General features: G+C 46.8%; 1 protein-coding gene across 1 annotated transcript in view; it reads left to right on the top strand.

The window, feature by feature from the left end:
* Window positions 1–21,588, top strand: part of DTX4 (deltex E3 ubiquitin ligase 4) — a 31,502-nt gene that overhangs the window by 4,102 nt on the left and 5,812 nt on the right. Inside the window, exons 2-8 of the mRNA XM_077116163.1 lie at window positions 4,117–4,840; window positions 10,932–10,993; window positions 11,331–11,492; window positions 13,125–13,186; window positions 14,239–14,391; window positions 15,836–15,997; window positions 19,942–20,031. Of these exons, the coding sequence (XP_076972278.1) occupies window positions 4,117–4,840; window positions 10,932–10,993; window positions 11,331–11,492; window positions 13,125–13,186; window positions 14,239–14,391; window positions 15,836–15,997; window positions 19,942–20,031 (1,415 nt within the window). The remainder of the gene's footprint in view (window positions 1–4,116; window positions 4,841–10,931; window positions 10,994–11,330; window positions 11,493–13,124; window positions 13,187–14,238; window positions 14,392–15,835; window positions 15,998–19,941; window positions 20,032–21,588) is intronic.

Below are 21,588 nucleotides of genomic sequence, written 5' to 3'. Positions count from 1 at the left end.
GAAACTAGCCTATTCAAATAGGTTCCTGGAAATAATCAGAGAAGGAAATCCCATCGTTCCTCTTTGTCCCGAAACTTTGGTCCTGACGTCCGCCCACTGTCTCTACCTCCCTTCTGAGCATGCTCCAGCTCCGGTAGGGCTGAACTGAACTCAGCAGCTTTCCCTCCTCAAACCAGTTCTTCTTCCTGATACCCCTCTGCCTGCTCATGGCGCCTCTGCTTTCCTGCTTGTTCATGGTCAAAGTTTCAGAATTCTTTGACCCATTCCACCATGCAGAGTCTTAATTGGCCTAATATTTCCAGGCACGTAGACCATGTGTCCCAGTAGTTCAAACGTAAGCATGGGTGATAAAAACCCAGAAGTGTTACTGACAGTCCCAGGTCCTGGAGCTCTGACCCACTGAGGGGTTTTGCTGACCCATATCTGAGAAGATTCTGAAGCAGGATGGAACCTCGAACCTCACATGGAAAGCCCTCAGCTACTCTTTGTCAAGGCCCTACCCGTTTCCTCTCAGTCAAGTCTCTCCATTCTCTCACCTTTCCATTTGCACTGCCAGCACCTTCATTGCTTATCACCTGGGAACAATTAACGGGATAGCTCTGGTCCATTGCATCTCTGCTTAACAAACTTTATCAGCTCCTCATTGCCTATAAATCAAACCCCCTACAGCCTGGCTTTCCAGACCTTCCACACCCTAGTTCTCACATACCTTCCTAGTTTTATCTTCTCCCACACCTGTAATTACCTCTCCTCCTGCCAAACAGATAACCCTTTTATCCTCCTGCCTTCCCTCATAGTTTTCTTTTCTTCCCACCCCACCCACACCCCCAGTTCTCACCAGGTCCTTCTACTAAATGCCTTCCCTTGACATTTTTGCCTATTAGCATTCTCGTGAGCATTCAAGTTCTATGCCATTTGTCATCTGTTCCTTGAGATGTTCTCCAAATCTTCATTACTTTATTTGTTCATTTGATGTTTATTGAGCCTGTAGACACACCAGGTACAGGGGGTATAGCGGAGGCAAAGCATCGATGCCTGCTCTCAGGGGTTTTAGGAAGCTAGTGAGAAAGACAGACATTCGTGGAACTAGCCACATAAATAAATATGTAGCCGCACATTGAGATATGTGCCATAAAGAACAGGAATGGGACGCTTTCTTGAGAAATGAGCTGGTATCTGAAGTTGCTCAGTGAAGAGGATACCCAAGTGTTCCACCAGCACTGTGAAAAGACCTAGCCCTGGAGAAACAGGCAAAGGGGAGAGACTGAAGAAGGCGTGCGTAGTAGAAATGAGGGCAGAGTGCATTGCGAGGGTGAGGGGGGACTGTGATGCAGGTGAGGGGGCTTCAGAGGCTGGTGTATGGGAAATAATTTGGTCTTAAGGGTGAGCCATGGATGATATGTGAGCAGAGAGGCTATGTGGTCAGTTTCCAGCCAACCGAGCCCCCATATCATTTTGTGTGGCATCCTTCTTCATGCCATGCCCCATAAATAGATATTTGCACACTTACCTTCTGGCTCCCTTCTAGTCTACTCAAGGAATGAGTGGATTCTAGCTTTCGTCCTAGCAGCAAAAGGGTTCTCAACAGTATGGGATAGATGATTACGTGGCAGAGTAGCAGGATGTTTTCAATCAGTCATAGCACATTGTCTCATCACTACCAGATTCTGTGTGAGGCACTAGAATGAATATAAAGAGGAATACAGTGGTATCCCTGCCCCCATGGGCGGCACCCAAAGTGCAGAAACAGGAGTGCAGAGAGGGTGCTTCTCAGGTCAGGTACTGTATAGTCAAGATATGCACTCCAGACTCAGCAAATTAAACCTGCTGGGGGTGCAAGGAATGGATGACAAATGGCGTAGAACTTGAATGCCTAGGAGCATGTCAATAGGCAAAAGAGGCAAAGGACGGCATTCGGTAAAAGGGACCTGATGAATAGTGTCTGGGGTTGGGGCTCAGAGGAGAATGAGGGAATGCAGGAGGATAAAAGGGTTCTCTGCCAGAAATAGAAGAAATTACAGGGGACCCAGGAAGATAAATTGGAAAGGTGTATGAGAGTCAGGGCACAGCTTGTGGAGACTCCTGGGGCATTCTTGGGCATCCCCAGGATTGACTATCACTATTGGAAAAAATCCCTTTTTAATCACACTTCTGAGAATTGGTCAAGTAGTGTCACTTAGGCCCCTCTAAACCTAATTTTCTCATCTGTAAAAGGTGACAATCATATGTGATGGGATATGCGAATGTCCTTTCTAAGTAATAAAGATTGTGAAAATGGCACACACACACAATCACACACACATCCTAAACTTTCCCCATGACCTCTCAATCCTGATTAGACATATAATAGAAAACAAATTATATTAATAATCTTTGTTATTACTGAGCTGTTGTCATGTAACAGGTGCTTTTTCGTTCATATGTATCTATCAGTTTATTTTTATTTAAATCAGTATTCTACTATGTAAAGGTACAACAGTTTATTCATACAATTGTCGGTGAAGGCACCTGGGTTGTTTGATGATTATGAACAAGACTGCGTATAAAACAGATGTTTTTTTAATGCTTTATATTTGTGCATGCGTTCACTCCTTATATCCACCCTGTGAAGCAGATGAGCAAACTGAGGCTTCATCACACAGCTGGAAGGGGCAGCACCTCCGCCCTGGAACTGAAAGCCCCTGCTCTTTGTTCCTCAGAAGACTGGCTACTTGGAAAGGAAATGGATGCAAAGGAGGAGGCAGCCGCAACCCACCCCCCTTCTTCTTTCTCCCCTCCTCCCATGCCACCACCCCATGCCCCCCCAGCAGAAGTCCTGGTGTTGAAAAGGAGATTGTTCTGCTTCTCCCTCTGTGCCTCCTAAAGTTGATGTTTTGGGTCATTAAGGGGCTTGGAGATGGAGTGAGGGGTGGGTTATGACCCTGGCAAAAGCTTGAATGGCCATTGTTTCCTTTTTTCCCTTCTTGAATAGGATTCTGTCCCCAGTCTTGGTGTCTCCCTCTGGGTTGGAGGAAAGGGTGGGTCAGAGGCCGGGGGAAGGAAGCCTTTTCCCACCATTTTGCTGGATGAAGCTTCAATCTACTGATGCAGGCATTCCAGCATCCTTGGAACCCTCCCCAGCCTCCTGCCTCGTCCTTTGAGCCAAGCATTTTTAGCCTTAATGTTGATGCCCAGGAAATGGGCTCTGGTTGGGGAGGGGGCTGGATTCAGGTTCTGTGGGGGTGGGAGGAGAAAGAGGCAACAGTGCTGCTCATTCATTTCTTCACACCCACCTCCTATAACAACCCAGGCTACTTATAAAAAACTAGAAAAAGTAAGGAGGCTTTGAGCTTCTTGAAAGATGTTATATAAAAATGAAATTGTCATCATGATATAAATCTTGTTGTGAATATAGGATTCATTGCTGGGGAAAATGAGAGGGTTTTTCTCAAGCCCAGTGTCCCTTTGTCCCTTCATAGTAAAGTATCATGTTTCCTTCACCTATAAAGCTACCCCTGGCTGCTGTCTCTGGGAAGTCATCCCGAATGGAAGCAAAATTTTCCTTGACTTCCCCTACACGTCTATGGGTCCTTCAGGGCAGGGGGGGAGCTGCATTTAGAAGGGGCAGGGTGAAAGGAATATATTTAAGACCACATAGTATGTGTCAGGGACTTTATATACACCTCTTAGTGCAAGTTACAGGTATACACGAAATCTGGGACCTGGTTTACACGTTGTTGCTTATGTATTAGTTGAATGAATAAGGGAGGCACATTTAATCTTCACAGAAACCCTGTTAAGCAGTCATTATCCCATTTCCCAGGGAAGTAGAGGAGACCAGGACATTCTATATTAGCTAATAAATAAACTGGTTTGGCTGGAGACCAAAGTCTCCTGAGTCCAAACCAGGAGACACTTTTCCCCTGTAGCCTTCACCCTGTAACTCATCCGCTTCCACCCTTGTTTGGCTATAGACTCCTTAAGTGCTGAACCGAGTCCCCTTCAAAGCTGATCCCTCAAAAGGCAGCGCAGTACCTAGCACACAGTAGGGCTTGCTGGATGTTTGCCTATTTTTGGAACACAGTTACATTTCTTTCTATGCTAACCCAGACCCTCTCTTCTGACCCACTCTGTCAGGGACTCTCCGTCCAGTTCGACGCAACTACTATGACCCATCCTCAGCCCCCGGGAAAGGCGTGGTGTGGGAGTGGGAGAACGACAATGGCTTTTGGACACCGTATGACATGGAAGTGGGTATCACCATCCAGCATGCCTATGAGAAGCAGCACCCCTGGATCGACCTCACCTCCATCGGCTTCAGCTACATCATTGACTTCAGCACGATGGGCCAGATCAACCGGCAGACCCAGCGCCAGCGCCGCGTCCGCCGGCGTCTTGACCTCGTCTACCCCATGGTCACCAGCACCTTGCCCAAGGCTCAGTCCTGGCCGGCCAGCCCCGGGTCCGCTGCCTCGCCCCCCGCCCCACCCTGCTCCTGCCCACAGTGTGTCCTGGTGATGAGTGTTAAGGCAGCCGTGGTCAACGGGAGCACTGGGCCCCTGCAGCCGCCAGTGGCCCGCAAGAACGTGCCTCCATCCGGAGCGGTCAAGCTGCCCCTACCGCCGGGCCCGGGGACCAAGCCACTGGACAGCACGGGCGCCGTTCGGGGCCCGGTGAAAATTGTCCCATCACAGACGAGTCGGCGACCAGCCTCCAGTATACCGGCTGGTGCTACTGTGGGTTCTCCTGCCAGCCCCCCAGGAGTCAATGGCAAGACGGGAAGGGTGGCCCTGGCAACCTTGAATCGTACCAGCCTGCAGCGACTGGCCATCGCCCAGTCCCGGGTGCTGATCGCCTCTGGGTAGGTGCTTCGGTGGCTGCCTCAGAGCCAAGTGTCTGCCTGGGTCAAAGGTTAAGGAGGGTCTGCCAGGGTTTGAGCTGCTCATCTCGTCCTGACACCTGGCTGCAAGTGGAAGGCACCATGGGGTGGTAGATGAAGGAGGATTTGATCTTTGGGGTCCAGCAGGTATGGAGCCAACCTGAGACTTAGCCTCTTAGTAGTGAAGTGATCTGGGACACTTAGAGACCCAGTTTCTTAGCACCTTAGAGTCCCAGTTTCTTAAAATGTTAACAATAATATGCCTGTTTGGGTGGCTGCAAAGAATAGAGAAGTTTATAAATACTAAGTAATTGTAGGCGGCATGAATTGGGCTCCTGCTATGTTGTAGTCTTTTTTAATCCTTATAAGTCTATGAAATAGACATTTTTATCCCATTTTACAAATGAGGAAAATAGAGGTTCACTCGCCCAAGGGCCACATCACTAAGTATTGGCAGACTGGGATTCAAATTTTAGGAAGTGTGACTCTAGAGCCCATGCTCTCTCCGACTCTACCTGTCAGCTTCCTTAGACAAACACATGTCACAGTGCCCAGCATGCAGTAGGCGCCAAATGAGGGTTAGTCTCTTTTTTTCTGGTCTTTTCTTTGGAAGCTGGAGAGGTGACTCCAGATTGGAATAGCAGCTCAAATTTAGTGAGTGTTCCTATGACACCCTGGTAATTTGGTGAGCTCAGTGATGATTGCATTTTATGATTTTCTAGATTTTTTTACCATAAAGTGGGAGAGACCCAGATCCACATGACGGCCACACATTTTCCTTTGCCTACCAGTCTCTTTCTTGTCTACCTCTGACATTTGCCCAGTCATCCCTTTCTCTAGCAGGACCTGGCCCTGTCTGCACCCCCAAACCCCAAATGGAAAGGATGAATTTATGGTTAGAACAGGCACCCGAGTTTGAAAATCCAGGCTGCCCAGCGGAGGTGTGATAGTACTTAGCTTAATCTTGGAATGTAGGAAGATCTGTCCATGAGGGGAGACGAAGGCAGGGTAGAGCAGAGTGGGGCCAGAGCTTAGCAGGGAGAGGACTAGACCGAGTGTCTGGAGGTCCCACTTCTCCTCCCTCTGCCACAGTGTCTTTACCACATTTGACTTCCCTGTTTGTGAGATGGCACTCATAGAACTTGTCTTCCCTACCCTGCGGTATCCACTGAGGGAACCAGATGTGCTTGCCTGCATTGTCCCATCCTTATCCTGTGATCTAAATTTTAAGCCTGGGCTAGTTAAGCTCAGAATTTACTTCGCATTGAGAGCCACTTGGTTTGTGTGCTACCAAGTGGGGGCTGGAACCCGAGTTTTGGTCTCCTTGCCCAGACTTTTTGGCCAAAGCCCAGCTAGCTCCTTCCTTGTCAAGATAATTTATCATGGTAAAAGGCTGGACAGATGTGCGAGATTTTATATCAGCTGGCAGGAGTGTTTAGGGGAGCAGCTCTCCTTTGTCCATGCTGTCATGCAGCAGCATTCTGGGGTCTCTAACAGCTCCCAGAGTGGTTGCTGGGAGAAAAAAGGAGGCTCCTATGGTGATGAGAACTCAGCCTTCAGAATTTGACTGCCTGGGCTTGAGTCCAAGTTCTTTGCTCTGAGACTAGGGGCCAGTTTTGCAAACTCTGCCTTCAGTTTCCTCATCTGTAAAATGAGGGTGCTAATAGTACCTCCCTTAAAGGGCTGTTGTAAGGATTAAATGAGATAGATAGTCAGTGTAGAGATTTAGCCCAATGCTTGGCTGCACAATAAGACTTCAGTGAGTCTGAACTGCTGTTCTTCTTTTTATTATTAACAGTTATCTACTGAATAAACACACTGTGTAGCTGTTGAACTGAAGTCCAAGCTGAGTAGGGTCAAATACCCCACCTCATTTCTGGGGCTCTTGACAAATGCCAAGTGACCCCGTGCCATAATCAAGGGAGAGAGACACCTCAGATCACTTTGAATCTCAGTGAGGGAGTCAGCAGCTCTTTATCTCTCTTTATTCCCTCTGCCTGCCGATAGAATTGGAGCTAGAGAATGGACTGGAGGTCTGAGCAGTGCAGTTTCAAAAGGGCTATAGAAACAAAGTCTTTCCCCCCCCCCGCCCTGCTCTGTTTTCCTGACAAGGGAGGCCCCTCCCCACCCCTCTGTATCTTCCAGCCCATTCCTTTTCACCTCTTACCACCTCCCTCACCCCTACTCCCATCTTCTGGAGCCTTTCTTGGACATTTAATTAGCGTGTTTATTCCTTTTGTCTGGCACTGCCATCGACCTTCTGTGGTTGCATGCCCCCTTCCCCCTCCTCTCTCTGCCCATGACCTCTTCAAGCAACTTTCCCACGGAAAAAAGGAAGACCAGGGAGGGCGGTACAAGTGGGATGAAGAGAACGGTTTGGGGGTGGGGAAGGACAAAAGATCCTGTGACTTATTCAGAGACAGGAGCAGGGGGTTGCTAAAGTGAAGCCAAAGGAGGGGCTATGCCTTGCAGGACAGGAGTTACCCCTCTGTCCCTCTTCTTTAGAGTAGAGGCTTCTCTATCTTCAGCTCAGCCTTAGTTATTTTACAGACAAGACCATTGTACGGCCTGAGGATTCATGGGTTGGCAGCACTGAACTCCCACAAAAGCACTGCTTCTCGCTGTGGTGTCTCCCGAGATATTCTCTCTGCAGTTCCCACCCCCCCCCCCCCCCGACCCGCTTTCCCTGCCATCTTGTCAGCTCTTCTCTTTTTTTTTTAGTTTTATATTTTAGGGATGAAAATGAAAATTTGGCTTCTCCACGCCAGCTGGAATGGGAACAGCCCACTGGAATAGAGGAGGGGGGTCTTCGGATTGGCCAGACAGCTTTGGCTGAGTTGAGCTGCCTGGAGGAAGTGAGAGGCAAGCATGTTACTAGATTTGGTGTCTTCTAGAAGGAGGGCTCGTGCATGGTTTGCTGAGTCCCGACACTGTGTGGCCAGTGTAGACAGTGTGGCTTGCTCTTTAAGGATTTTTCATTTTAGTTGGTAATGGTGGGGCTTCAGATATTGTGAACTCAAGAATTCTAAGTACTGCCTGGCACTCGACTGGACACTTGATTCCCGTATCTGCAAGAATCTGAGAAGATGGAACATTAAAGCAGAAAAAGGCTTTATCAAACTCAGCCTTCTCTTATAGTAGGAAAGTGAAGAGGTAAACAGTCACCCAAATTTCACAAGGCTGGACTACTTACAAAGTATTTAACCTAGATCCTAAATCCTCTCAGGGGTCCCGCAATGCAAACATTTTTTTTTTTCTTTTTACATAGGCAGGCACCGTGAATCGAACCCGGGTCCTCTGGCATGGCAGGCAAGCAGCATTCTTGCCTGCTGAGCCACCGTGGCCTGCCCCGTTTTTGTTTTTTTGATGAAGGTTGGCTGCCTGGCTCTCCCAAAGGCACAAGGCAAGTCAGAGGCTACTGAACTGGGCTCCACTGCAGATTCCCTGACTCCCTGCTCAGTTCTCCTTCCACTATGTCCTTCTGTGTTTCTCAAATGAATAGTACCCCCTTCCCCAACACCTGCTGCCACCCAGATCCTAATGACCAGCGTTCACCACATTGTCTCTTTGCTGAGATGCAAGGGCCAGGCACCTCTCCCTTGTGTTGGCACCCCAATAGTTATGGGTTTGCAGGGCCCACTTGTCTTGGATGGCAGGCTGCCTGGGAAGCATGCTCTGGGGATTGGATTATTTCCTGGTTGACCAGATTGGGTGGGTGTGGAAACCTGCCAGTCCTGTTTGTGAGAACAAAGGTAGCTTTTGTCATCCAGATCACAGCTACTTATCAGCTGAAGTGGGGGGCCTTGGAGTTGGTGTGGGGGGGGGGGCGGGGGGGGGGGGAAAATGCAGGTGCAGGGCTGACCGGGTACACTGCCCCCCCTGGTGGCGATTGGAGGAAACGCCTCCTTCCCAGCTTCTCGGGGTTGAGTTGGGGGACAAAGGTGCTGTGTCCAGCAGGGCTATGGCTGCCACCTCCTCATTCTTAGATACTGGGGTGGGAGTTCATCAAGGAATCTCCCTGGTGCCTTCTAACCCAGCTCCTTCACAGTTTCACCGATAAGGAAATGGAGGCTCAGAAGAGTCCGCTGACTAAGTGAGGAGTTACAGCTAGCGTTGGGAAGCGAACCTGGTTTTCCTAACTTGCCATCCATCCTGCCATGCCTGGCTGCATGGGGCAGGTCACTGAGCCCAGATTCGTGTCCATACCCCTTTTCTTGGTCCAGGTTTCCTTGTTTTGAATTCAGCTGCCCTTTCACCTCATCTGGGTTTGACTTCTGCAGTTCCTGAAGAAAATTAGCCTCTGGTTGTCCCTCCTGTTCATCCTCGAGAGGTGCCAAGTTCATTTCACAGAGACTGATACGGGTTTCCAGTGCAGCTCTTCCCTGTACGAGGTTTATCCGTTGCACTCTCTGAGCTTCATGTTCAGCCACCTACGATGTTACAGGTATTGCATAAAACCTTAAGAGTGCCACCCTCGTGCTGGTTATGGCAGTGGACTCCAGAGCCATATTTTCTGGGTTCAGATACATTGCTGTGTGACCTTGACAAGTTTGCTTAACCTTTCTGTGCCTCGGCTTCCTTGTCTAGGAAATAGGGTTCGCAGTCATTCATATCTACTGCGCATGGTGCTGAGAGGAGTGGATGGGTTGGTGTGTTGTGAACAGTTCTACCGGTGCCTCACACAAGGGGAGTTCTGTGTGAATGATTATAATGATTTTCACGTGGCAAAGTTCTTTGAGGCCCTGGCTTGGGTCTTTCTTATTCATTGTTGTTTTCCTACCATCTAGCATAGTGTCCAATCCAAACTAGGGATCGATAAAAACTTTTCGGAATGACACACAAAGCAAATAAATAAATAAATGACCTTTTGCTCTCTTCCTGCTTTCTACAGTGCAATGCCACCCCCTTTAGCTGACCTGCTGGCTTCTCAAGCTGTCTGGACTCCAGAGTCCTCTTTGACCCAGTCCATTGATCTTTCCATGCCCATGTATCCACTCCAAGCCCAACTGTGGGAATCAGTGTTGCAGAGGGGATGGTGCAAGGCCCAGCTCTACACCTCCCATAGTTTCTCTAGTTAGGCTTCGCCTCTCCCAGGCAGCTGTGTTGACCCCCCAGCCCCACCCCACACCTCTGCAGCCTGGCCTAAGTTGCTGAGAGAGGGGTGAAAGTAGAAGCAGCTTTTCTTGATATCATATTTCTCAATGAAAAGAAATGACAGCTGGTAGAGCAGTGGTTTCCAAATGTTGGACAGAGGCTTAACACAGCATTGTCCTTTTTGTGTAAAAATACAAATTCTTACGCGCCACCAGTGGAAGTTGTGGCACACACTGAGTACTGTGTCTTTTTAGAAGTTGCTTAGATGCTTGTCCTGGACATGCAAGTTTGGACCTGCTTCTTTTTTTTCATTCACTCAACAAATATTTATTGAGTGCCTCATAGTGCCAGGCTAAGAACAAGACAGACAAAAATATATACTCTTGTAGAGCTGAAATGCTAGAAGGTGAGAGAATAAACAACTTATGGCTGCAAAACCATCAGATCCGTGGGGGGAGAAATTAAAATAGAGCAGAGTAAAAGGGTGGGGTGGAGGAGTAGGTAGCAATATGTAGGTAAGATGTGAGCCAAGACTGAAGGAGTTGAGGAAGGAGTCAAGCAGGTACCAGCTGGAAAAGAATTTCAGGCAAAGGGAACAGCATATGCAAAGGCTCTGTGGCAGGAACATGCTCGATGTGAATGAGGAAGAGCTGGGGCAAGTTATAAGAGGGAGCCAGAGAGCTAAGGAGACTGGAGTGGAAGGTCGGTGGTATAGGGCTGTGTAGGTCTTACTTAGGACTCTGAGTTGACTCTAAGCGAACTAGGGAACCATAGAAGGTTTCAGAGTGGGAGAGTGACACGGTCTAACTTAGGTTTTGAAGGTATCACTGCTGACTGCTGTGATAAGAACTTACTACTTCCTTAAGTAGTTTCTGTAAGAAAGATGAAATTTCTTCATGGGTTAAGTTTGAGAGTCCAACACTGGCCCGTTTCCCCCTGCCTGTCAAAACCATAATATAGCTGCTATTTCCTTTTACAGGGTCCCCACTGTCCCAGTGAAGAACTTAAATGGATCCAGTCCTGTCAATCCTGCCTTGGCAGGTAAGAGAAACACAGGGCTAGACTTGCTGCAGTTGTAATAAAAGTGAAAGTCATAAAATAGGTGATGGTATGCGTCAAAGCAAGAGAATTTGGACATTAATGAGAACAAATGGGGATTTCAGGAGCTGCCTTGGAAGGGCAAGAGAAGAAGTTTGGGGAGAACTGATGGCATAAAGCCAAGCATGCTGTTGAAGGTGATTGGATGGGTAAATCTCTGGGAAATGTAGAGGGTACGAGAACTCTGCTGGAATGGAGAGTGGGATGATGAGGAGGGAAGAATCTGGGCAGTGGGGAGCTAATTCTTCAGTCCTTGCTCACGCCACTCTGCCCCTTCCAGGAATCACTGGGATCCTCATGAGCGCAGCCGGATTGCCTGTGTGTCTCACCAGGCCGCCAAAGCTGGTCCTACACCCGCCCCCTGTCAGCAAGAGTGAAATAAAATCCATCCCAGGAGTTTCCAACACAAGCCGCAAGACTACCAAAAAACAAGCCAAGAAAGGTATCGGCCCCCCTCACTTAAGGAAGTAAAGACCTGCTCTCAGCTTTGGCCCTGCCTCTCCCACCCAGTGCCTTAAACTGTGCATGTGAGCCTCGTACTAACACCTGTTCTGATGATTATACCGAAGTGGGTTGTGTATGGATTGAATGGAAACACTTTAAGAGATAAGAATATGTAATGCAAAAATACCGAAACACATAAAAATGTAAAATGTAGCACACATGTAAACACATGTTAGGAGAGAAAGATCCCTTTGGCTTTGGAACCCAGAGAGACTGGATTCGGGTCTCGACTTTGTCACTTACAGTTTGTGGAACTTCATGGAGCCTCTGTTTTCTCATCTTTGCAATGGGGTTAAAATGGGTTATGACCAGTATCCTGTAGGTATGTCTCGGAATGCTTCCATGACAGTTGGGAAATAGCCACTGCCTTGTGCCCTTCTAAAGCCTCCAGACCCCCTGCCCATAGAACCATCTTTCAGGAACTCCGCCATACCTCTCCAAGATCCAACCGCTGAGGGGTCAGTGCCTGAATCTTCCCTAGCATTGCAGAACCCCTCAGCACTGCCTCTCTTCCTTCTAATCACTGGTATTTGTGGGTAAATGTTTTGACCATCAACCCTAAAACCCCAACTTTGCAAGCTTATTGTGATGTTTAAATCCGATCATATGTCTAGTCTCCTTCGCCTGGGTCCAGACAGGTAATAGTCCCTCAATTAATAGAAGCTTCCTTTTTAGACGTGGGACAGTGGAAGGAGAGCCTGCATCCCATCTTTCAGATACTGCATGATCTATTTCCCCAAATGCTTGTCCTGCTTTTCTCATCTACTGAAATGTCCCTGCTTATAATGAACTAGATTGCCTGGCTCATAGTCTGGTAGGAAATTGCCTTCCCACCCTCATTGTTATATTAGTATTAATAGCACCTATTGGTCCCTTATCTGGCAAATTGCTAAAGGGCTGTACGTCCGTTGACTCATGTAGTCATCACAGCAACCCTTGAGGCATGTGATGCTATTATTCCCCATTTTACAGATGAGAAAACTGAGGCCTAGAGAGGTTTAGAGCATGGCCCCAGGTAAGCCAAGGAAGACTGTCCTGAAACTGTGGATCCTAACTTCCTGGTTTCCCATTAAAAATAAACAACTCGTGTCTAATGTCACATTATAGATTGAGACAGTACCTAAGAGATTGTTAAGGAGTGCAGTGAGAATACCTAATGTTTATTTTACATTTCACAGTTGACAAGGTGCTTTCATTTCTGACATCTTATTGGGTCTTCTGGGCTAGTCCAGCCTCCTTGATTAGAAGGAGGGAACCCCTCTCAGCCTATTTTAGTTAAAAAGTTTGTTGACCAAAGAGGGATATGCCAGGAAAGTGGCTGCAGGCGGGAAGGACAGATCTGAACACCTTGTACCCACTCAGACTACCTCTGCTGCTCTTCCATTCTCTGTATGCCCATTCAAATTCTTAAATCTGAAGAATGAATTCCTAAGTGTCTTTGAATTCAGGGTTCTCCCCTCTCCTGCCTTGAGTTTGGCTCTCACTCCCCTCTCCGGCATGCCTCCCTTGGTGAGGCTGCTTGATCCCTTATCTCTGCTCTGGTGGCTCATGGATCCTCTCATCCCTACAGACAAGACCCCAGAAGAAGTGCTAAAGAAGTATCTGCAGAAAGTTCGGCACCCTCCAGATGAGGTAAGTGTGGAGGAGGCAGGGCACGGTTGAGTTTCTCCTTCTCCTATGAACATTTCCTCTGCCATAGTTTCCAGGACATGGCAGGAACTGCCTTCTAAGTCCTGGCTGAGACAGAACTGACAGAGCTGACGTACGTGCCTCCTGAGTTGCTGCTGTGACTTAACCTCCTGCTCCCGGTTCAGCATGCCATTCATTGGTTCTTAGGTACCTTGACGTGATGGTCTGGATTTAAGAAAAATAGTATGATGAGCCAAAGAGGCTCACTTTAAAATGGGTTTGATGGGGCAGTGTGACAGTGGCTTAGTGGCGGAATTCTTGCCTGCTATGCTGGAGACCCAGGTTCAGTTCCCAGTGCCTGCCCGTGCAAAAAAAAAAAAAAAAAAAAAAAAATGGTTGTGATGTCTATCAGTGGTTCTCAACGTGGGGCGATTTTGCCCCTAAGGTTCATTTGGCAATGTCTGCAGATATTTTTGGTTGTTAGAGCTGTGTGTGTGTGGGGGGGGTACATCTACCAGGTAAAGACAGGGATGCTTCTAAATATCCTAAGTGCGCCGGACAGCTCCCCGGAGCAAAGAATTATCCTGCCCCAAATGTCAATAGTGCTGAGGTTGAGAAAACACCATCTTAGATTTATTTAAATAGCAGCCTCTTCAGTACATTCAAAGTACAATTCCCTTAATAAAAGTTCAGTTTAAATAAAACTTGTCAGTGGTCTATCAATAATCATTTATGTCCTCCACTAGTCCTTGGAGAACAACAAAGGAAGGACAATGCATTGTCACAGCCTTCAAGGAGATTATGATTTAGTTGGCAAGCCCAAGTTAACGTGGAAAACTTCCAGGAATAATTTAGGAATTTCTGTGTTGTGTAAAGTGAGACAAAGCTGTATTTAGACTCTCAAGGACACATGATTTGTGGGCTTTTGAGAAGAGGCGTGACAACAGCTCTTTCGACTGCTGAGACCGTGTGGGAAATCATCATGGAGATGTCCCAGCCCTCTATGGCTTGGTGAGATCTGAAGACCTCTCTGCTTTGTCCGCTCTCACCCCTAGGACTGCACTATCTGTATGGAACGTCTTATGGCCCCGTCGGGCTACAAGGGCCCACAGCCCACGGTCAAGCCTGACCTGGTGGGAAAGCTGTCCAGGTGTGGCCACATCTACCACATCTACTGCCTGGTTGCCATGTATAACAATGGGAACAAGGTAAGTGCCAGGTCCTGGGGCTGCCGCTGCCTCCCCCTCTGGGTCTGGAGGGGGTGAGCATGAGGGCCTTGAAGGGCTGCGTCCAGGAAATCTGGGGGGGTCCAAGAGGCTACCCAAGCCCCCGATCTCCATCCTGCATGGGTGGTCTGAGGAGTACAGACTTTGGCTCATGATGATTCTGAAGGGATTTGTCCATTTGTCATGGACTACTGCTGGTGGGTCCCCATCAATGATGGCGAAGGACGTGCCTGGTGTCGGGCCCCTGGTGAGCACGCACTCATACCACCATAGATGAATTCCTCAATCACCCTGTCTCCAGGGTTTCCTGGTATCCAGCGATTTTCAGTTATAATTTTCTTTAGACAATTTCAAAACACCCATGATTAACCTTTCAGGGGCATCAGACGCTGTTGCCAAAGCAAAGGACAGGGAATCCCTGTCCTAAAGTCACACAGTTAGCCAAGGTGAGTGCCAGAGCTGGGAATCAAATCCAGTTTAATTTTAGAGTTCACATTCTTTACTACTCTGCTTTGCAACCTCTCAATTGTAGCTTAATAGGTCCAGTGTGGGACCCAGCCCTTTTCGTTTTAACAGGCTCTCCAGGGAATTGTGATGCTCAGTCAGTTTGGGAAATCACTGCTCTAGAGTGCTTGCTTTCCGTTCCACTCATTTAGTACTTAGTGGTTAAATTATGACTCCTTATGTACCCCTGCCCTGATGAGATGGTTTTCTTGTCAAGGGACAGGGACTCTCTTCTCTCTCATATCCCCCTTAGCATGGACCTTGGGGACATGCTTTAATTTTCCAGCAGCTAAAACAAATGCCATATAATGGTCACTTTAACAAGAGGAACTTATTTGCTCACAGTTTCAGAGGTTAGAAGGCTTGTGGCATCCTGGGGCCCATATCTTCTGGCTGGCGGACAAGCTTTGGGGTTCCTTGGCTTTTCTGTTACTTGGCAATGTGACAATGATGTCATTCTTTTCTTCCTCCTTTGGGTTCTATTGGCTTCCAGCTTCTGGTTGCTTCCTATGGCTTCTCTCTCTGTGGCCTTCTCCTTAAAGACTCCAGTAATAGGATTAAGGCCCATCCTGATCTCAGTTGCACCACACCTTAGCTGAAGTCACCTCATCAAAAGATCTTCTTAACAGTGGGTTCACAGCCGCAGGAATGAATTAAACTCTAGAACATGTTTTTCTGGGGTACCTAACTCCAAGCCCCCACAGTACAGTCTGTGGAATTTACCTACAGTCTGTGGAATTTACCTCCTGCTACTTTGGAGAATGCAGAAATGAGCTAGGGAGTTGAGCAGGAAGGCCCCAATAACTGTCTGTGGTTTGGGTACATTTTGACCCCCTTTGTCTTTGGTAGCTTTGGGGGCCGGGTGGGGAGGTCATTACCAAAACTGTTCCTCAAACCAGCTTTTCTGGCTTTGTCTCCTCAGGATGGGAGTTTGCAGTGTCCTACCTGTAAGACCATTTATGGGGTGAAGACGGGCACCCAGCCTCCGGGGAAGATGGAGTACCATCTCATCCCCCACTCCTTGCCTGGCCATCCAGATTGCAAAACCATTCGCATCATCTACAGCATCCCCCCTGGGATTCAGGTGAACCTCCCCTTGACCTCTGGCTGGGATGAAGTTTAAATGTGTGCGAGTGAAATGCTCTGCTATGGAAAATCTTCCCACTCTTGTCCACATCTTTGCACTCTTACCCTCCCCACCACTGCCACTGTTCTAACTTTCTTATATATCTTTCCAAGAATCTTTGTGCATATACCACATAACGATTACATCTGCCCTCCTATTTTTGCACAAAGGGTGACACACTAGATACATTGTTCTGTACTGTACCCTGCATTTTTCGATTAACAATATAGCCTAATAGATCTCTCCATGTCAATATAGAGAGCTTCCTCATTCTTTCTTATATCTGTCATTGTATAAATGGACCATAATTTATGTGCAGCGGTCTCTGATGGGCATATGGATTGTTTCCAGTCTTTTGTTACAAAAAATAATGCTGTAATGAATAACCTTGTATTGATGTGAGCAGATCCATAGAATAATTTTCTAGAAGTGAATTTCTTGGTCCAATGGTTATTTGCATTTGTAGTTTGATGGATACTCCTTGGCTTTGATTTCTGGGGCCATTTCTTTCCTCTGAGGATTCTTGGAGAAACAGGCCCAAGAAACAAAGTTGAACAATGTCTCTGATAGTAAATGCAAATGTGACCCTTCCTTCACACATATAAGCTTTTTCTATAGTCTCAAGTTCTAGGGCGCTTACTGGATTCATTTTTTTAAATTGTATTTATTAGTTCACACCTCGCTCCTTTCCTTCTTCCATTGTCTTTTATTTAACAAACGTTTGAGTATGAGTTACAAGCCAGGCATATTGGAGGTGTTAGAGAGACATTTTGCTGGTGAGCGAAACAAAGTCCTCCTTTCTCTGGAGTCCCTATTCTAGTGGGAGCAGGATGATAATAAAGAAAGCAAATAAACACGTAATTCCAAATAGAGATAAGTGCTTTGGAAGAAATAAAACAGGGAAGTGTTGATAGCCTTCAAAATAATTGAATAAAACATTGCCATTCCTCTAGGGACTTACTAATCAGTCAAAAAAGTAAATTGACATCATTCATTAAGCTACAGAGCAAAAAATAGTGTGCACCAACAGTGGTGTTGATAAAGAACAGTGAGAGGCAGGATGGACAAAAATGGGCAACGCATGGTCTTCAGAGTCTGATGGCACTGGATGCCAAGCCAGGTTGACTACTTTTTTGCCCGTGATTTTGGATGATCACTCAACCTTTCTGAGCTCAATTTCTTCATCTGTAGAGCTGAACACCAAACAGGAGGGGTTTTGTTAGGATGGGAGATAAATTTTAAGTGTCTCCCAAGTTGCTCAATACTTGGTTGCCATCATTATTTGAGTATCTTATTGCTGGGGAAAAATAAGGAGGACTTATATTGGTCTGTGTAGGAGGGTCAGAAGAAACTTTGACACTTGGGGGTCAGTCTGTGGAGTTCTTGTGTTGACTCTAGAGCAGAAAGACGCATGCCCTTTGATGTGAGTCCATTTTCCTGTGGGATCTGTGGCATCCTCACACACAATATTCAGGCACCTCTATACCCTACTGTAGGCTCTCCAATCCTGCAAGCTGGAAAATTCATCTCCTACAAACTGGTTGCCCCACTGCGATTTTTGCACACAGGGGGCTCCCTAGTTGAGCTTTGAAAGACATGAAGAAATGGAGGGGGGATTTTTTAATTGGAGAACACAGCAGAGTTGTAGAGGAAAATGAGGATGGTGAAGGGCAATTAGGAAGAGTTTAACTTGGGACCTGGGACTTACAAAAGGTGGGTGCAAGGGAATGTGAGGGAGATGTAGAAGACAAGGTTTGGAGGAGGGTTGTAGCCAGGTCATAGAGAGCCTTGGATGCTAGGGCCAGAAGCATGGACTTTACTTCTTGTGCTGTGTGGACTCCCTGAAGGTTGCTGGATATGTGATTAGGATTATGTTTCAGGAAGGCCGGTCTGGCAAAAGGAAAGAAGACCAACTAGGAGACAATTGCATTGGTCCAGGCTCATGTAATGGGGCCTGAATGAGAAAAGAGCTAAAGAGGGGGTGGGTGGGGATTTAGTTGGATGGGAGCAGCTGAGACATCTGGAGTGATCCTGTGGCAGCCAGTTGGGACAATAGGAACGTGAATTAAAATATAGGCATCAGAAGAAGAGACGATGGCATTGGCGGGAAATAGAACAGCCTGAAGTGTGCAAAAATCTTGGTGGGGCAACCAGTTTGCAGTAGGTTAATTTTCTAGCCTGCAGTAGGGTACGGAACCTACAACTCTGCTGTCTCCTCCAATTAAAAATTCTCCCCTCCATTTCTTCATCTGCCTCTGAGGATGCCACAGCTTCTACAGGAAAACTGACTCGCATTAAGGGGCATGCACCTCTTTGCTCTAGGACCAGCACAGTTACTCCGTAGACTGACTCCCAAGTGTTAGTAGCGGGACACTCAATGCCACATTCCTTGAGCTCCATGATGAGTTGAGACCTTTAAGCTCTGCCGTCACTGCAGAAAACAAAATGCCTGGGGAAGAAGCTCCGAGCTGGGCTGAGGCAGAGTCGTGACAGCTCTGCTCAGTGATGTCCCAGGAGGAAGCACACAGCTTCGCTGGGTCATTGCCAGGCAGACATCTGAGTTGGCAGAAGAGGAGCAGTCAGCAATTCCGTGGTTGGAACTGGCCCTCCAGTCAAGCAGCCTGGCTTAGATACAGCCATGGCCATGGAGATGTTGTAAATTTGTACTGATTTCATATGAGTATGAAATTCAGAATTTTCATGTCCTCCGTCTCCAAGAAGATGTTGCTTCTTCTACCTCGCCATGATCTTTCCCTTCTGAGATCCCATTCCATTCCATTTCTCATGCTGTTCAATTTGCTGCCTATAGGGGATCTCGGATCATAATTTTTTAAATAAAAATAACTGAGCTTTTCATCATTTGGAACCATTGTCCATCATCGTATGAAAAATCTGTGTTCTCTTGTAGTTTTATCATTCATTCATTTTTTTTCACTCATTCATTTATTCAGCCCGGACAGCTTCACTGATCATCTTTGTGAGAACCTGTGTCAGCAGATGCCTGGAATTGTCAATATTGTATTGGTTTCATCTAGAAGGGGGCTTAAATCAGGATTCCACTGATCCTGGAAAGGACACAGATGCTCAGAAATTGTAGGCAAACATTTTTCTGGGCAGTGGAGGGGAGCATGTGCACATTGTTACCGGAAGAAAATCCTTTGTTTTCATCAGATTTTCAAAGGGACTGGGGAATCCTTTCAGCATGCTGATTGGGAAGACTGGTTTCTGGCTAAATTCCACCTCAGTTTCTTTCTTACGCAGTGGCCTGAGACTACTTGCTTGATAGGGGGGTTGGATGATAGCAGTTTACATGTTGTGAGGAGATTTTGAATTGAGAATATCACAATTCGTATTGTTAAGCAAGAAAACAATCAAAAAACCCATGAGGATAAAGGAGAGGTGCCCCAGGAATCATTCAGAAAATTCTGATTGCCTAGCCCTTAGTTGGAGACCCTTTAGTCCCTCCCAAAGGTTTAGAGATAAATAGTCCTGAGTGAAGCCTGGGCTCCAGTTCTGCAAAGCCATTAATGCAGAAGTCGTTTAACATCTCTGGGCTGCAGTTTTCTTCTTTTCTAAAACATAAGAGACAGAATACAGCTAGAAGGAGAATGGTAAAAATATACTGAGCTCTCCCCGTGCATCATGCTCTCTCACTGTGCAATACAAGGTAAGCATTGCAACTTGTCCCCACTTAACAGAGGGGAAACCAAAGTCCCAAGAGAAGATTCCAGCTAAAACAGCTGGGAGGAGGCAGCTCTGCATCCAGACTAGGTCTAAGGACTTCACAAAGCTCGTGTGTTGAAAATACACTGCTTTTTCTTTTTGGATCTGTCCTTGGTCTAGGCTCTGTGGCCGGAATATTTTGAAAGAATACCCTGAACTTTCTTTCTTTCTGCTTTCAGGGGCCAGAACACCCAAATCCTGGGAAGAGTTTCAGCGCCCGTGGCTTCCCGCGACACTGTTATCTTCCAGACAGTGAGAAAGGGAGAAAAGTAAGAGAGGGGGCATCAGGGTGGGGCCAGAGAACTTTCTTCTTTTCTTAGGGCCCAAGGTTTTGCTCCCTGTGATGCGTGGGCCACAGAGAACTGGGTTTCCCTTAATTCTAGATGCACATGGTAACGAGGCCATAATGCGCCAACCATAGGTTGTGGTGGATGTGATGGAAATGATCATTTTTTAGTTTGGTGAAAGGAGTTGCTTTTGAATTTTCCCTTTCCTAGGATATTACTGGCAGTAATCTGTCGGTTTCAGCATCCTTCCTCTATGTCTTCTGCTTACAGCCTGGTCCTGGGACTAATGTCAGCGGTATCATCTAGCAGCTAATTAGAAATGCAGACCCTCAGACCTCTTTTATTTCAGTAGAATCCCTAGGTGATCTGAGAGCACAGGAAAGCTTGAGAAATTCTACTCTGGGGTGCTGTTCTTCATTCTTTATTTATGTATCGTTGTCATCTTTGACTTTTCCCAAAAGGGCAGAGGGGAGCAATCATAGGGTTTCTGGACTCCTGATGATTCACGGTCAGGCTTCAGTAGTTCTATGAACTTTCTAAACTTAGAATAAAAATTGTACATTCATTTTTCTGGGGATTAGACCAGAAAAATCACTAGATTTTCAAAATCTTCTCTGATGTAGAGAATAAGACCATTGGGACTGTTGACGTAAGAAGAGTGTTTTCCCCCTTTCCTATGGGGATGCCAGGGAAAATGTTGGACCAGAGACCTGTTTTAATCAGCTTCTCAAGTCATGCGTCATAACAACCGACCTCACCATCAATCTGTAGGTGCCTGACTCCATATCCAGTGAAGGTAGTGTTTGAAATGCCCGGTGTGGTGGCAACTATCGTAATTACCCATGTTTTGGCTCATAGTTAGTTCCTGTGTCTGAAAGTGTTTCCCTGTTGATACACCTCAAATGCTCCCCTTTCTTCAAGACTCAGCCCCAAGGCAGCCTTCTCATGAGATCTTTTCTGAACCCCGTGTGAGACTTAGCAGAGTCACGATGCAGTCCATGGGCTTTGCATCAGGACCCCCTGAAGTCCAGTCTCATACTCCTGCCAATTACAAGGCTGTATGACCAAGGCGAGTTTTCTATCCTCTGAGTTTCTGTTTCTTCATCAGCCAAAAGAGGATGATGAGAGCACCTGCCTCTGATTATTGCAATCATTACCTGGCCCAGTGCCTGGCACTTCGCGTACACTCAAGAAATGGCAGCTCATATTTTTAACTTCTGCCTTTATATTACAACTGCTACTACTATAATTCCCTAGTTTCAGACCATGTCATTTTTACAGTTTCACCTTTGACTCGTTTATTAAGCCAGCGCATTTTTATCAAGCGTCTATTTCATGCTAGACCTTGTGCTAACCAAAGGCTGTAACAGCAGCTCAGGCAATAGTTTAGTTCAACAAAGATTTTTTTTTTTAATTTAGCTGAATCAGACAAAACATTCTTCAAACTACAACATCTCTCTGGGCCTCAGTTTCCTCCTCTATGAAATAGGGACAATAATAGCACCTGCCATACCTGGCTCAAAGTGTGGTTGTGAGGAC

This window comes from Tamandua tetradactyla, chromosome 9, assembly GCF_023851605.1.
Source record: "Tamandua tetradactyla isolate mTamTet1 chromosome 9, mTamTet1.pri, whole genome shotgun sequence".
NCBI classification, from domain to species: domain Eukaryota; kingdom Metazoa; phylum Chordata; class Mammalia; order Pilosa; family Myrmecophagidae; genus Tamandua; species Tamandua tetradactyla.
This window is presented reverse-complemented; position numbering and strand designations above follow the sequence as displayed.